Here is a 16,552-nt window from a genome sequence, read left to right as displayed (position 1 = left end):
TTTAGCAGCGTTAGCTCTGGCCCACGCGAGGGGATGGGTGGTCAGCAGCTCCAGTGATGAGCAACAGGCGTCCTTTCTCTGTAAGTATACAGACAGTGGGAGGGGTTATCAGTGGGATGTCACATTTGACAACTACAAAAGCAACCCAAAAAAATTGCACACAGACAGCTCGCCAGCGACCAACGATGCCGAAGTCCCCCGGATAACCAGGGTAAACATCGGGTTACTAAGCGCAGGGCCGCACTTAGTAACCCGCTATTTACCCAGGTTACCATTGTAAATGTTAAAAAAAAAAAAACATACTCACATTACGGTGTCTGTCACGTCCCTAGCCGTCAGCTTCCCGCACTGAATGTGAGCGCCGGCCGTAAAGCACAGCACAGCGGGAAGCTGTCGGCGCGGAACTTGCCCAACACCGCAATGTGAGTATGTACTTCTTTTTTTTTTTTGCCACACGCCAATTTAATGGTACCTGAAATCTCTGGGTATGTAAACACATGCCGTATTTGCAGCTTTGTCTACTTTCACACAAGCGTTTTTTGAAATACGTCGCAAATGCGTCCTTTTGGACCAAAAACGCACCCTGCAAAAGTGCTTGCAGGATGCATTTTTCTAAATTGACTAACATTAGCGACGCATTGCCACACGTCTCAATAGTTGTGCGAACGTTGCGCCGGGTTGTGGCTAACCACCAGATGCAAAAACTGCCGGATGCAAAAAACGTTACATGTTAAGGTCCGCCATTTTCGGCAGAGCATGCGCGGTATGGAACTCCTCCCCCACCTCCCCGCACCTCACAATGGAGCAGCGGATGCGCAGGAAAAATGCATCCGCTGCCCCCGTTTTGCGGCGCACAGAACGCTAGCATTGGTAACCTCGACCCAACGCACTGCGGCAGGCCAAGCCAGACGCTAGTGTGAAAGAAGCCTTAATCACCGTCCCTTCTCCAACTTTTTCTATCTTCTATCCACAGAACCGGACACCGTGAGAGGGCTGCTGGCCAAGCAACAGCGGATGGAGAGAACTGTTGCTCTCCTCATGCAGCAGGTACAGCAGCATGGCCGCACGCTGCAACACCTGTTGAGGCACGGGAGGATGTAATTTTTTTTTTTTCTAATTGTTTGCAAGCACCACCACCCCCCACCCCAAAAAAAAAAAAAGTTAAGTATTTCAAAAACAATAAAAAAATATATATATATTGTTACCGTTAATATGTGTGCTGTTTTTATTTACTAGCGGAGCAGGCCAAGGCCAGCCAAGCCACGGCAGACACAAAAGAGTTGGTTTACCTTTATAATAATAATAATAATAATAATTTTTATTTATATAGCGCCAACATATTCCGCAGCGCTTTACAACTTATAGAGGGGACTTGTACAGACAATAGACATTACATCATAACAGAAATCACAGTTCAAAATAGATACCAGGAGGAATGAGGGCCCTGCTCGCAAGCTTACAAACTATGAGGAAAAGGGGAGACATGAGAGGTGGATGGTAACAATTGCTTTAGTTATTTGGACCAGCCATAGTGTAAGGCTCGGGTGTTCATGTAAACCTGCATGAACCAGTTAACTGCCTAAGTATGTAGCAGTACAGACACAGAGTGCTATTACCTGCATAAAGTGTATGAGAACACGATGCAAGGAACCTGATTATGTGTTTTGTTATACCTTTCCATATAGTGTGTGGCAAAAATGGCAGACAGCACAAAAGAGTTTGCAAACTGCATCGTAAAGTGCTTCCATCTTGTGCGTCCGCTTGCCAGATGCACAAGATGGCTGCCGGAGATGGTGTATACATAATTATACCATGTACATAGATAAGCATTGCTGCATAACCATAACTATACTATACATACATACATACAACTATACATACCGTTGATAAGAAGAAAAGAACCAATGAAGACGCCGGCAGTATAGAGTACGGCGTTCCGGACAGAACGTTCACGGGTGAAGAGGATCGTAGCTGGCGAAGGATCGTTCCGGACAGGACGCTGGAAAGGCTATAGAACGTGGACGCTGCTCTGAAACAATATGAATCAATCGCTGTAGCGTCGTGGTTTATATTCCGTGATGCCGGGACGTCACATCCTGGGTGTCTCCCAGCGGGGAAACACACCTATCTGGCTACGTTTGCTATCATCACATCATTACAACCGCTGCTGTTTGACATGGAGCAACAACCAGCGAGAACGATATGTGAGTCGCTGTTACGTCATGGTATCGCTCCTGCATCGTTCGTAAGTTGGTGTGTTTGACAACTCTACAGCGACCTAAACAGCGACGCTCCAGCGATCTCGTTTTGGTCGGCTCGCTGTCGTTATCGCTGCAGCGTCGTTTCGTGTGAAGGTACCTTAACTCTGCAGCATACAAAGAGAAGTTAGATTAGATGGAAGGAGAGAGGAGATTACCAAAGAAGAAGAGGAGAGGAAATTGTGAGGGCAGGGTGAATTAATGGGGTGAGAACACTTGCGGCCAGATAAGAACTTTAATCTTGATTCCTCTTCATGATGGGTGTTTGGTGCATTTTTTACACATGCTGTGTATTTTTGTTGCTCAAAAATTGCAGTGTATTACAAAGTGAATGAGATTTATATAAATCTCATGCCCACTGGGCTTTTTTTTTTATATGAAACATAAACTGACCTGCTTTTTAAAGCCGTAACATGTCAAAATCTCTTGCGCTAAATGTTTTTTATATGCTGATTTATTCTATACACTTGAATGAGAAGAGGAAAATCTTCAGATAAAAAATAAATGCATAAGCATTTTTAGTGCATTCTTGCAATGGAAATGCAGTAAAAAGGAATTGAATACACACAAGTTTAAAATCTAAATGATTTTATAAAAAATATGAAACAGGAAGTTTATAAAACAAAGCAGGCTTTTTCATATAAAATATGACATACCAAAGAGAAGCAAAAATTGCATTAGAAAAAAGATGCATATAAAAAAATTCAAAGAGAAAACAAATATTCATTGTGGGAACTTAATTTAAGGCCAGGGTCACACGAGCGTATAAATAAGACTAGTGCTAGCCAATATTTTATCATATAGCACATGAGTCAATGTTATTCAATGGGGCAGTGCTGATGACCTATTTTCACAGACATAATCTGTCTATGAAAAAAATGCTAGGATGCTGTGATTTCGCTCATTCAAGTCTATAGGTGTGTGGAAAACATCACACTGCACATAAATGACATCTAGTATAGTCCGATTTCCGCAGTCTCATACAATCAAGAAGATAGAGAAATTTTGTTCTCTAACTGCTCCTCACAGTGTGCTCCGAGTCTCTGATCTGAGAGAATCGGAGCACACTATGCGGACATTCAGATCAAATTTGGATCAGAGTTTAACAAGAATGACAATAGCATAATCAACCCAATTCTCTCAGATAAGAGAATCTACGGTCATGTTACAATGGCTTAAATGTCTACTGCTAACGCCAGCACATTTTTGCTTTCGCCAGAATTGTCACCTAACAGTCTGATCCAGACTACAACCTCAGACTATACTACTCTATTGTACATTGATTCACTATGTACACACTTTTTTTCCTGGGTTCTATCTGTTATATTTCATCTGCATGCATACAAACTTACTAAAAAAAATCAACAACATTCCTCATGAACTTTGATTTTGTGACAATGGCCTATGCTAGTTTTGTATTTTTTTTTTAGATAGAATACAACACTTTGACTTGTGCTTGTGTATTATCATAGAAACAATCTAAATTTCACTACAAATATGCAATTATTATGAAACTTGATCAATGTTGCATATGATAGCTCAAAACTTGTTATATTGTCTGGATTTTCGACTGTATTGTATTACACTTTCACAAATCAGTCCACAAATATAGTCTTCCATCATGTTCTCATTATACGGTCCATGGTAACAGTGTTCAAAGGTCATTAATTTATATCTTGGTGAAAGCACTTGCCTTGCTCTCCTGAATAAGCCTCCATGTTCAGTTTGAATTTATCAAGATGTATATTAAGGATATGGATTTTGAGTGATATCCTGTAGTCCATTGCAGCATAGTTCTTTATCAGACTCTGTATCAGCTGTGCACAATTTTCATCCTTGTGATTGCCTAGGCAGTCATGAACCACTGTGACTAAACTGTTCCAGGCCACTTTCTGCTTCCTATTCGGCTTTTTGGGAAATTCGTTGCACTATGATCTTCTTAATTTGTAGTCTGCTGAAGACACCAGCTTTAATCTTTGTCTCAGACAACTTAGGGGAAAGATATTCAAGGTACTTGAAAGCTGTTGACTCCATATCGAGAGCTGTAACAAATTGTTTTATGAGCCCTAGCTTGACGTTTAGTGGTGGCATCAGCAACTTGCGGAGGTCAACCAGTAGCTCCCACTTTAAGTTGTTTTTCCCCACTGAGAACTTTCTCCTCTGAGACTAGTCCTGCTTGACGAATAAAGAAGCAGGAAAAAGCTTGGTGACGCATTTTCTGTTCTGCGACTTGGACGCTTTAATCTATTAAGTTCCATTGCTTGAGCCTTCATGTCAGAAGCTCAGTGTTGGATTTGATGAGCTCATGGTCTCTGATTAGATTATTAAGGTCTTATTGGTTAGGGTAGGCTTTCATTCCTCAGCTGAATCTGAATAATTGAAATCAGGATCTGCAACGTATTCCTAAGTGTCTCACTTGCTGCTTTCTCCTGAAGGTGGTTGATCTCTGTCTGGGTGAATTGGTAAAGGGAGCTCAGGGCCATGCAGTACTGGGGCGATATATAAAGGACTGTCAGAATACTTGACAGGAGGTGCATTTTGGCCAGTTTGATGTTTGGAGAGGTTCACCATGCAGAAGTAGCAATTGGTTGAGTGGTCTGTCGGTTCATGCCAAATTCTTGGAATAACAAAATGCATGGATCTCTTTTCTCCCCTATACATAATTTTATTTTAATTTTCTTAAAAGTTGGTTTGAAAATTTAATTTACTTCACACATTACTAGTGATATGTAAGATACAAAGAGAGTAAATATATTGTATTGTATATTTTGCTGAAATATTGAAATTTGTGAAAAACGTTTTAATTGCAGCTTTTCTAATTTTTAACAGATCTCAAAATTTTGCAAAGTAAAAATAAAAATCTGCATCTAACCGGACAGCAGTTCTCTGCTTACCTTCAAAAGTTTTGATGCAGTGCTCACATGTGAAATGAGGTGCCCATGGTTTGTCTTGATCCCCATCAGGCATTCCAAAGTATGCTCTGTAGGCCTCATACATCTTAGCAGATGCTTTCACAGAGCACTTTTCACTCTTGTCTTTATAAATTGGCCACAGATGTATCAAAATGTGTCTACCGGATGTACGGTATTCAACCTCTTGATGCCATCTAAATTCTGTGGCTGTTTACACAAGATCACGTATGCTGTAGAGCAGCAAATTAAATGGTTAGGTTAAAATAACTGTATTTATATTGCTATGTATACTTTTGAACAACTCAAAAAAAAGTTCTGGACAGTTCTAGAAATTTCTTGACAGTTCTCACAGTTCCTGAAGCTTCTCTAAGGCTATACTCAGCACTGAATATTTTGTGAATATTCATAAATAAAGATACATTTCAAAATAGCATTGTACTGGGCACAAAAGCAAAGTTTATAGGGAATGATAACCCTTTTCTATTCATTTTTGGCACAAAAAATCTGGAGATCCCATGGGAACAAAAAATTGTTACAAAGTGATAAAACACTTAAATTAATTTCTTATGGTATTGGCAATCAGACAGCATGTTCTACTTCCTTAAAGTCATGTTTCTGAAAATGATTTAGGGCTTTTTCTGAGAAAAAAATTAATTTCACTTGTCATACTAAACAATGTTTTATTATATTAATGGCAAATTTGGAGATTCGGATTATGACTAATAATTAATTTAAAGGAGCAATATTGAATAAGTTTTACAGTGTTATCATAATCAGGTTCATTCAACTAATGCTCCAGAGTCATGTTTCACTGGGTGCAGTTCTTGAATATCTAGTTGGCAATCATTGAATCATTTTCTGTTGCCTGTGAAATGGTGTAATGCAAAGATGATTCCAGAGTTCCTATACAAAAAATCCAAAAATACAAAGTTAATATTGCTTATTATAGATGTATGTGGATTTTTGATGTTTGACAAAGACACAAATAGATACTGTATATTTGACAGAAGGTGAAGCATGAAGTGCCAATGCAATGGCCTCTGTCTGTAACTTGTTAGACACTTGACGTTCCTGACAGCAGCGTTAAAAAAAGTTAACAAAGTCCCAGTTGAGTGACACTTCAAAAAGAGTCAACTTTTTAATTTTCCAATAAACCCACTTGAATTTTGACAAACTTTAGGCACTGGTGCAAGTAAAATATAGTCAGCAATTTTAAAAGTTAATTAAGTTATGTTCTCCGGAATGTAAATAACAATTTATGCTTATTATGGCCCTTCTGTCTTGGAAGCAAGCTGATATTTTACCAAATGTTAATAAACCTGTTAAGTGAGTCATGCCGTTGACAGTTTGTTTTTAGGGTAAACATACTTTGTATAGACTGCTGGGAATAAGGTGATTAACAGAACCTGCTTTCCCCTCACCCAGCTCTGCTTGACTGACTGGTCACTCGCTATGTGTGTAGTCACCTCATCCCTGCATTATATTACAATTATATACACATTTAATGATGTGTCTTTCTCTTATTCATGCTGCTCATGGCTGGAGCAGTATGAATCACTAGGCACATTCTATTTAATGCTCAATGGCTATGTGATACAGTAGTATAAAGCTTTTAGTTCCTAAGTGATGGAGCCAATTTTGATCTTAAATGGGTTGTATGGTCTAAAATAACAAGTGTGCAGTCACTCTGTAACTGCAGATTTATGAATCCCCCAGCACATGCACTGTGTGGTTTTGGACGATTCGTCGGTTTCTAAACCGGGACTAGCAGGAATGTATGTATTATGCATACTCCTGGCCAGAACCTGATTAATGAGTGTGGCCTCACTCCATACAGCTGAATTAACATGGGCATGTGAAAGAGAATTTATCTGAATAATAGCTTGGTATTAGGTATGAGTGAACCCAAAAAGTGAAGTTCGGGGACCGTACCAGACACCTAGTGTCCGGTACCGAACCCCGAATCCTGACTTTTTACTTGAAGTCCAAGTTATTATTTGGATGCCAAATAAAGTTAGTTGACAGGCTGCAGTGCAACGAATCAACAAGCTTTTAGGCTGTTGGCATTTCTGGAGCCATCACAGCCATGTCAAAGTATTGGCACGGCTGTGATTGGGCAGGGTACCACGTGATTGGCCTATATAAATGCAGGATCATGGGTGCCATTGTCATTCTGCTCTGATTAGCGAAGGGGCAGGATGCAGCTAGAGTGAGGGACAGTGTTAGGGTACCGTCACACAGTGCAATTTTGAACGCTACGACGGTACGATTCGTGACGTTCTAGCGATATCGTTACGATATCGCAGTGTCTGACACGCAGCAGCGATCAGGGACCCTGCTGAGAATCGTACGTCGTAGCAGATCGTTTGAAACTTTCTTTCGTCGCTGGATCTCCCGCTGTCATCGCTGGATCGTTGTGTGTGACAGCGATCCAGCGATGAGTTCGCTGGTAACCAGGGTAAACATCGGGTAACTAAGCGCAGGGCCGCGCTTAGTAACCCGATGTTTACCGTGGTTACCAGCGTAAAAGTAAAAAAAAACAAACCGTACATACTGACCATCTGATGTCTGTCAGGTCCCTTGCAGTCTGCTTCCCGCTCTGACTGTGAGCGCCGGCCGGAAAGTGAGAGCAGATCACATCGGTGACGTCACTGCTGCGCTCTGCTCTCAGTGTACGGCCGGCACTGTCAGAGCAGGAAGCAGACTGCAAGGGACCTGACGGACATCAGATGGTCAGTATGTACGGTTTGTTTTTTTTTACTTTTACGCTGGTAACCACGGTAAACATCGGGTTACTAAGCGCGGCCCTGCGCTTAGTAACCCGATGTTTACCCTGGTTACCAGCGAACCTCGGCATCGCTCCAGCGCCGTGATTGCAAAGTGTGACCGCAGTCTACGACGCTGGAGCGATAGTCATACGACGCTGTGACGTCACGGATCGTGCCGTCGTAGCGATCGTAATTGCACGGTGTGACGGTACCCTTAGGTTCTCTGTGTGCGCACTCTGCAGAAAAGCCTTTGTGTACTCTGCACCTGTATCTGTGGAAGTATTGTTCCAAAAAGCCTCTATGTGTACTCTGCACCTGTGTTGGTGGGAGCACTGCACCTTTAAGCCTCTGTGTACTCTGCACCCATGTCTGTGAAAGCAGTGTGCCTTTAAACTACTTATTTTACTATGCAACCATTCTTGTGAGAGTATGGTGTGTAAAAACAATTTTTTTCTACTCTGCACTGATGTCTGTGGGAGTCCTGTGCAGCCTCTTTTTTTATTCTGCCTTCATGTGTGTGGAAGTACCAAGCATACAAACAAATTTTTGTACTCTGCACACGTCTGTGGGAGTACAGTCATGGACAAAAATTTTGAGAATGAGACAAATATTAATTTTTCCAAAGTCTACTGCTTCATTTTTTCTAATGGCAATTTGCATATACTCCTGAATGTCAGAGTGATCAGCTTAACAGCAATTACTGTACTTGCAAAGTCAATATTTGCCCAGAAAATGAACTTTAACCCCCAAAACACATTTCAACATCATTGCAGTCCTGCCTTAAAAGGAGCAGCTAACATCGTTTTAGTGATTGATCCATTAACACAGGTGTGGGTGTTGATGAGGACCGGGCTGGCGATCAATCAGTCATGATTAAGTAAGAATGACATCACTGGACACTGTAAAAGGAGGCTGGTGCTTGGTATCATTGTTTCTCTTCAGTTAACCATGGTTATCTCTAAAGAAACACGTGCAGCCATCATTGCACTGCACAAAAATGGCCTAACAGGGAAGAGTATCGCAGCTACAAAGATTGCACCTCAGTCAACAATCTATCGCATCATCAAGAACTTCAAGGAGAGAGCTTCCATTGTTGTCAAAAAGGCTCCAGGGCGTCCAAGAAAGACCAGCAAGCGCCAGGACCATATCTTAAAACTGTTTCAGCTGCGGGATCGGACTACCAGCAGTGCCGAGCTTGCTCAGGAATGGCAGCAGGCTGGTGTGAGTGCTTCTGCACGCACTGTGAGGCGGAGACTCTTTGAGCAAGGCCTGGTTTCAAGGAGGGCAGCAAAGAAGCCACTTCTCTCCAGAAAAAAACATCAGGGACCGACTGATATTCTGCAAAAGGTACAGGGAGTGGACTGCTGAGGACTGGGGCAAAGTCATTTTCTCTGATGAATCCCCTTTTCGATTGTTTGGGACATCTGGAAAACAGCTTATTCAGAGAAGAAGAGGTGAGCGCTACCACCAGTCTTGTCTCATGCCAACTGTAAAGCATCCTGAAACCATTCATGTGTGGGGTTGCTTCATAGCCAAGGGAATCGGCTCACTCACAGTCTTGCCTAAAAACCCAGCCATGAATAAAGAATGGTACCAGAATGTCCTCCAAGAGCAACTTCTCCCAACCGTCCAAGAGCAGTTTGGCGCCCAACAATGCCTTTTCCAGCATGATGGAGCACCTTGCCATAACGCAAAGGTGGTAACTAAATGGCTCATGGAACAAAACATAGAGATTTTGGGTCCATGGCCTGGAAACTCCCCAGATCTTAATCCCATTTGAGAACTTGTGGTCAATCATCAAGAGACGGGTGGACAAACAAAAACCAACAAATTCTGGCAAAATGCAAGCATTGATTATGCAAGAATGGATTGCTATCAGTCAGGATTTGGTCCAGAAGTTGATTGAGAGCATACCAGGGTGAATTGCAGAGGTCTTGAAGAAGAAGGGTCAACACTGCAAATATTGACTTGCTGCATTAACTCATTCTAACTGTCAATATAACCTATTGGTACTCATAATATGATTGCAATTATATTTCTGTATGTGATATAAACATCAGACACACACTAATAAAAACCAGAGGGCAGCAGATCATGTGAAAATATAATTTTGGTGTCATTCTCAAAACTTTTGGCCATGACTGTAGTGTGCCTATGAACAAGTTTTTCTCCTCTGCACCTGTTTCTGTGGGAGTAGTATCACATCTGTTTTTTTCTTTTGCAACAAAAAATAATAGTTAGTGCAGAGTAACTTTATAAATAGGGCAATTGTGCAGTGAACAACACTATGTTTCTTTTATACAAGCTTTTCTTTTCCATCTGATTTTTCTTTTCATTTTTTCTTCTAAGTGGTTCTTGAAAATGTTTTCTTTTTTCCTTTACTTCTTTTTTCTCTACTTTGATAATAAATAGCACTCATTACACAATCCCCACTGTTAGGGGTCGAGTTCCCGCCTCTGCACAGGGGGAATCTCAAACCATCTCCACTGCAGTCTCCCATTCTTCTCCAGCCGCAGTTGAGCCTGCTTAGCAGAGATGTCGGTACCAGCAGCTGGCTTGGCCTGATACGGTGCAGATGGTTACTGCTGCCTTTCCAGGCTCAGCCATTGTAGCCAGTACTGGTCAGCGGCAAGCAGACGTCTCTGGGCCTGCTTTTTCCCTTCTGAGCATGCCCAGGGTAAGTCCTCTCATTGGAGGTCGGGGGTCACATGCTCAGATACTACAGCAGCTCCCATTGGTCCTCTAGGAAGGTCCTGTAGTTGCTGCAGCTATAAAAGGTTTTCACTAGTATCAACTAAGTTTAGTGTTCTGCGCCAGTGTGGTCATATGTATGTGGTTTCAGGGTTCGGCAGAAATAAGCCCCTAGAATACCGGCACCTCCAGGGAGGAGTTTTGTGTGAGTGGATTCAGGGCCCTGCTGAAATAAGCCCCTAGAATACCGGCACCACCGGTGAGGAGTTTTGCATGTACGATTCTGACTGTATGACCACTGTTTGCTCTATTTGGTACCTGTGTTCGTCTGAGGTTAACAGGGCACAGCGTTCTCTTGTCTTAAGTGACTCTGTGAAGTAACAGAGTTCACTTATACCGACATATAGCAGTATAGTACTCCTGCACTGTGGACCCCGGGTTGCGAACGCACCTATTTCTCTATAAATATATATTTGGTGTGTTCCGCCAAACCCTAACACCCACACAATACAAGTTTAAATCATTCCTTACACACATCACCAGTGTTTTGAAGAATAAAATAAAATGGCCCATTCGTCAATGATACGCTATTCACCAGAGGAGGCATATACGTTCCTTGCCTCCAAAATGGATTCAGTCAGTGAGGAAGATCCCTCATTTGTCTATTCCTCCTCCTTATCTAGTGAGGAGGCACCCTCAGCAAGGCTTTCTAGGACCCAGGCAACACCTACAGCAATCGATCCCATATGAACTCCATCCCCCCAAAATTATCAGCTTTTTATTCCAGATTTCATGGGCAGCTCAGGAATCCAATTTGATGTTACATGCCTCACTAAAATTGACATTTTCAAATTCTTTTTCAGCGAGGAAGTAATAAATCTTATGGTGGCCAAGAAAAACTTGTATGCCCATGAATTTTTCATCTAAAAAATCAGAGAGGCCTCCCTAAGCCACTAGTTGGGCAACTGCTGAGAATAGGTAACAGCAGAACCCAATGCAGAGACAACATGCTAGTGGTCAAGTGTAAGGACAAGAGGGATGTTATCTTAACCACCATATACTGTGACAAGAGATTCCTTGTCACTGTCTGAGGTACCACAACACAAGTCCCAAAACCAGATTGAACTTTATATTATAATAAGTATCCGGGGGCTGTAGATCACTCAGATCAGTTCCTCAAATCATACAGTGCCATGGGAAAAGCTAAAGTATGGTATAAAAATTGGCCTTGCACGTCGTACAGATGGCACTGTACAATGCTTTTGTGCTTTTTCGATCCGCAGGCAATACGGGAACCTTCCTTCAGTTTCAGGAGGTAGTCATCAAGGGACTAATGTTTGGCACTCAGGAATTTGAGTGTTCCAGTACTTCTGTAACTGATAGTGACCTTCTCTAGGCTCACTTGGTCATCAGCATTACAGGGATCTCTATGGGCAACCCAGGGTTGCACTGACCTCAGCTGGGAGTGTATTAACCTGTCTATAATAACCCTCTCTACCATCTGTACTGTTGAGGAAGATTCAGGTTGCAACCAATTTTGGACCAGACGTAGAAGGTCAAACATTTGTGACGGGGGAGTTTTGTCTCTGCGATAGGCCCACTGGTGCATTTGCTGCACCCTGACAGCCATAATCACTCCTAAGCGTGCCAAGATCTCAGCTTTCAATTTTGCAAATTTGTTAGCGTCCTGAAATGCCAGGTCATAGTAGGCCTTCTGTGGTTCACCTGTTAAATATGGTGCCAGAACTTCTGCCCACTTACAATACACATGCCTGGACAAGCACTCTCTCCCTCCAATAAGAGCTATCACACAGCTTTGCAAGGGCATCAGTATGCCAAGCCTGGAGGCGCCTCTTCTCTTTTAACCCCTGATGATGTCATTCAACCGGCCAATCACAGTAATACCACTACTGACTTGTGCATTACAGTCAATCGAAGACAATAATCGCATGCTTATTAGCTGTATACCAGACACCAAATATGCAGGGCAGGTAGCTGAGTTTGAAATAGAGCAGCGGCTAATGCTTGCAAAGTGCTGATCACATCCCAGCTCCCAGATACTTGATACATACAGCTCTGGCAAAAATTAAGAGACCACTGCAAAATGGTCAGTTTGTCTGATTTTTCTCTTTATAGGTATATGTTTGAGTAAAATGTAAATTGTTCTATTATTCTATAAACTTCTGACAACATGTCCTGCAACAATTTTTGTATTTTTTTCTGACAAAGAAAAATGGTCAAAATTAAAAAAAACAAGCAAAAAAACCAGGGCTTTCAGACCTCAAATAATGCAATGAAAGCAAGTTCATAATCATATAGAAACAACAATACTAATGTTTAACTCAGGAAGAGTTCAGAAATCAATATTTTGTGGAATAAACATGATTTTTAATCACAGCTTTCATGCATCTTGACATTTTTTTTCCAACAGTCTTTCACGCTGCTTCTTATGCAAAAATTTAAGCATTTCTTCTTTGTTTGACGCTTGTGACTATCCATCATCCTCTTGAGTATACTGCAGAGGTTTTCAATGGGGTTCAGGTCTGGAGATTGGGCTGCCCATGACAGGGTTTTGATGCGGTGGTCTCTTAATTTTTGCCAGAGCTGTATGTATGTACATATACATATATATATATATATATATACATATATATATATATATATATATATATATATATATATATATATATATAGATCAAAAAAAGAGGCAGCACTCCATTTTTCAAAAAAGGTGCAGGATTTATTCAAATCCACATGTCAGTGCGACGTTTCAGCTCTATTGAGCTTTTCTCAAGCTTGAGAAAAGCTCAATAGAGCTGAAACGTCGCACTGACATGTGGATTTGAATAAATCCTGCACCTTTTTTGAAAAATGGAGTGCTGCCTCTTTTTTTGATCTATATTGAATGTGGACGACCAGTGGACGGGTTGCCTGGAGGCTCTGCACCCAGAGATAAGTTAACCAGTGTGCTGTTCCCCTTTTTACCACTTATATATATATATATATATATATATATATATATATATATATATATACACACAGTTGTGGACAAAAGTAGTGACACCCCTGCAATTCTGTCAGATAATACGCCGTTTCTTCCTGAATATGATTGCAATCACAAATTCTTTGGTATTATTATCTTCATTTAATTTGTCTTAAATGAAAAAACACAAAAGAGAATGAAGCAAAAAGCAAAACATTGATCATTTCACACAAAACTCCAAAAATGGGCCAGACAAAAGTATTGGCACCCTCAGCCTAATACTTGGTTGCACAACCTTTAGCCAAAATAACTGCGACCAACTGCTTCTGGTAACCATCAATGAGTTTCTTACAATGCTCTGCTGGAATTTTAGACCATTCTTCTTTGGCAAACTGCTCCAGGCCCCCGATATTTGAAGGGTGCCTTCTCCAAACTGCCATTTTTAGATCTCTCCACAGGTGTTCTATGGGATTCAGATCTGGACTCATTGCTGCCCACCTTAGAAGTCTCCAGTGCTTTCTCTCAAACCATTTTCTAGTGCTTTTTGAAGAGTGTTTTGGGTCATTTTCCTGCTGGAAGACCCATGACCTCTGAGGGAGACCCAGCTTTCTCACACTGGGCCCTACATTATGCTGCAAAATTTGTTGGTAGTCTTCAGACTTCATAATGCCATGCACACGGTCAAGCAGTCCAGTGCCAGAGACAGCAAAGCAACCCCAAAACATCAGGGAACCTCTGCCATGTTTGACTGTAGGGACCGTGTTCTTTTCTTTGAATGCCTCTTTTTTTCTCCTGTAAACTCTATGTTGATGCCTTTGCCCAAAAAGCTCTACTTTTGTCTCATCAGACCAGAGAACATTCTTCCAAAATGTTTTAGGCTTTTTCAGGTAAGTTTTGGCAAACTCCAGAATGGCATTTTTATGTCTCGGGGTAAGAAGTGGGGTCTTCCTGGGTCTCCTACCATACAGTCCCTTTTCAATCAGACGCCAACGGATAGTACGGGTTGACACTGTTGTACCCTCGGACTGCAGGGCAGCTTGAACTTGTTTAGATGTTAGTCGAGGTTCTTAACCAACATCCACACAATCTTGCGTTGAAATCTCTTGTCAATTTTTCTTTTCTGTCCACATCTAGGTAGGTTAGCCACAGTGCCATGGGCTTTAAACTTCTTGATGACACTGCGCACGGTAGACACAGAAACATTCAGGTCTTTGGAGATGGACTTGTAGCCTTGAGATTGCTCATGCTTCCTCACAATTTGGTTTCTCAAGTCCTCAGACAGTTCTTTTGTCTTCTTTCTTTTCTCCATGCTCAATGTGGTACACACAAGGACACAGGACAGAGGTTGAGTCAACTTTAATCCATGTCAACTGGCTGCAAGTGTGATTTAGTTATTGCCAACACCTGTTAGGTGCCACATGTAAGTTACAGGTGCTGTTAATTACACAAATTAGAGAAGCATCACATGATTTTTCGAACAGTGCCAATACTTTTGTCCACCCCTTTTTTATGTTTGGTGTGGAATTATATCCAATTTAGCTTTAGGACAATTCTTTTTGTGTTTTTTCATTTAAGACAAATTAAATGAAGATAATAATAACAAAGAATTTGTGTTTGCAATCATTTTCAGGAAGAAACTGATTGTTATCTGACAGAATTGCAGGGGTGTCAATACTTTTGACCCCAACTGTATATATGAGTCAGATGGAGGCACTGTGGATGCCATAAGATGTGATACGGTGGTGTCATACATAAAAGCGCAGTCAGCCAGTTTTGTGCACCTCTGAAAAGAAAGACACCGCTGAACAGAGGTCAGATGGAGTTCAGTGTAACTCTGCTGCCTCATTACAGTGAATGGATCGGGGGTTTCATTTGTCATGTCACTCAGAGATTTATATGGAAACCCCAAAGTAAGTGCTCAGCGTAGAGCGCCAGACAAATGTGATCCCAAACGTTATGTAAAGTGTTCCCAATAAAAGCTTCCACTCAATCCACAAAAAAAGCAAGTCCTCACTCAGGTCGTCCGTCATCTGTTAATGGAAATGTAGGTGGCTTCTGCATTACTGGTAGCACAAAGGCTCTGGAAAAGCATTATGGCTACTCACCCCCCTAAAAATTTTGGAGGATTTTTAGTCCTCTTTTGATGCTTTGCTACTACTCTATTTTTCGGACCATAAGACGCACCTGACTATAAGATGCACCCAGGTTTTAGAGGTGGAAAATAGTGAAAAAAATATTTGATGCAAAAAATGTAAAATATTTAATAACATAAATAACATAAATAACATACTGTTATATGTGGTGTTATTATATATAATAGAATGCTATTATGTTAGAAGCTACAGGTAGAAGATGGTGCTGCGGGACCAGTGTGGTGTCTGTAAAGCACTATATTAAGGCAGGGTGAGTATAAGAATGGGGGCACAGGGCTTATATTTAAAGCACCACTCCAGCACAGAAAAATAACACTGGAGTTCTGCTTTAAATCCCATGGGGGAACTGTAACTCCCAGCATGTCTTGCAGATCCTATGGTATGCTGGAAGTTATAGTTCACCACAGCAGTGGCAGAGTGCTTTTTTATGTGTTGTAGTTACTAACCTTTTAATTAATTCTTACTTGTACAGGCAGTGCAGGTCCCGCAGCCAGCTAGCCAGCCATGCTGTGGTGAGGTAAAGGAGAGCTGGAGCATCACATGACCGCACAGAGCCCTCCCTCTTGTAGCTGCACCACAGGGCATGTAAGAGGAAGCTGCATTGCTTTTAGTGCCATGTCTGAAGGACCTGTAATGACATCATGAAGAGGGAGGGCAGTGTTCTGGATCACTGCGTTGAGAAACACGTGATGGTGTCTCCGCGGTGTTGGATGTTTTGATCTCCCCGAGGTACTCATCCTTATGTTTATATACTCAATACTGAGCAAAGGGTCTGAATACTTATGAC

At 41.6% G+C, this 16,552-nt stretch overlaps 1 protein-coding gene across 1 annotated transcript in view; it reads left to right on the top strand.

Annotated features, from left to right (window-relative positions):
• LOC143781194 (uncharacterized) overlaps positions 1–1,095 on the top strand; it is a 1,139,397-nt gene extending 1,138,302 nt beyond the window's left edge. Inside the window, exons 5-6 of the mRNA XM_077267681.1 lie at positions 6–80; positions 974–1,095. Coding sequence (XP_077123796.1) covers positions 6–57 — 52 coding nt within the window. The 3' untranslated portion in view covers positions 58–80; positions 974–1,095. The remainder of the gene's footprint in view (positions 1–5; positions 81–973) is intronic.
• The last annotated feature ends 15,457 nt before the right edge of the window (positions 1,096–16,552 follow it).

This window comes from Ranitomeya variabilis, chromosome 6, assembly GCF_051348905.1.
Source record: "Ranitomeya variabilis isolate aRanVar5 chromosome 6, aRanVar5.hap1, whole genome shotgun sequence".
NCBI classification, from domain to species: Eukaryota; Metazoa; Chordata; class Amphibia; order Anura; family Dendrobatidae; genus Ranitomeya; species Ranitomeya variabilis.
This window is presented reverse-complemented; position numbering and strand designations above follow the sequence as displayed.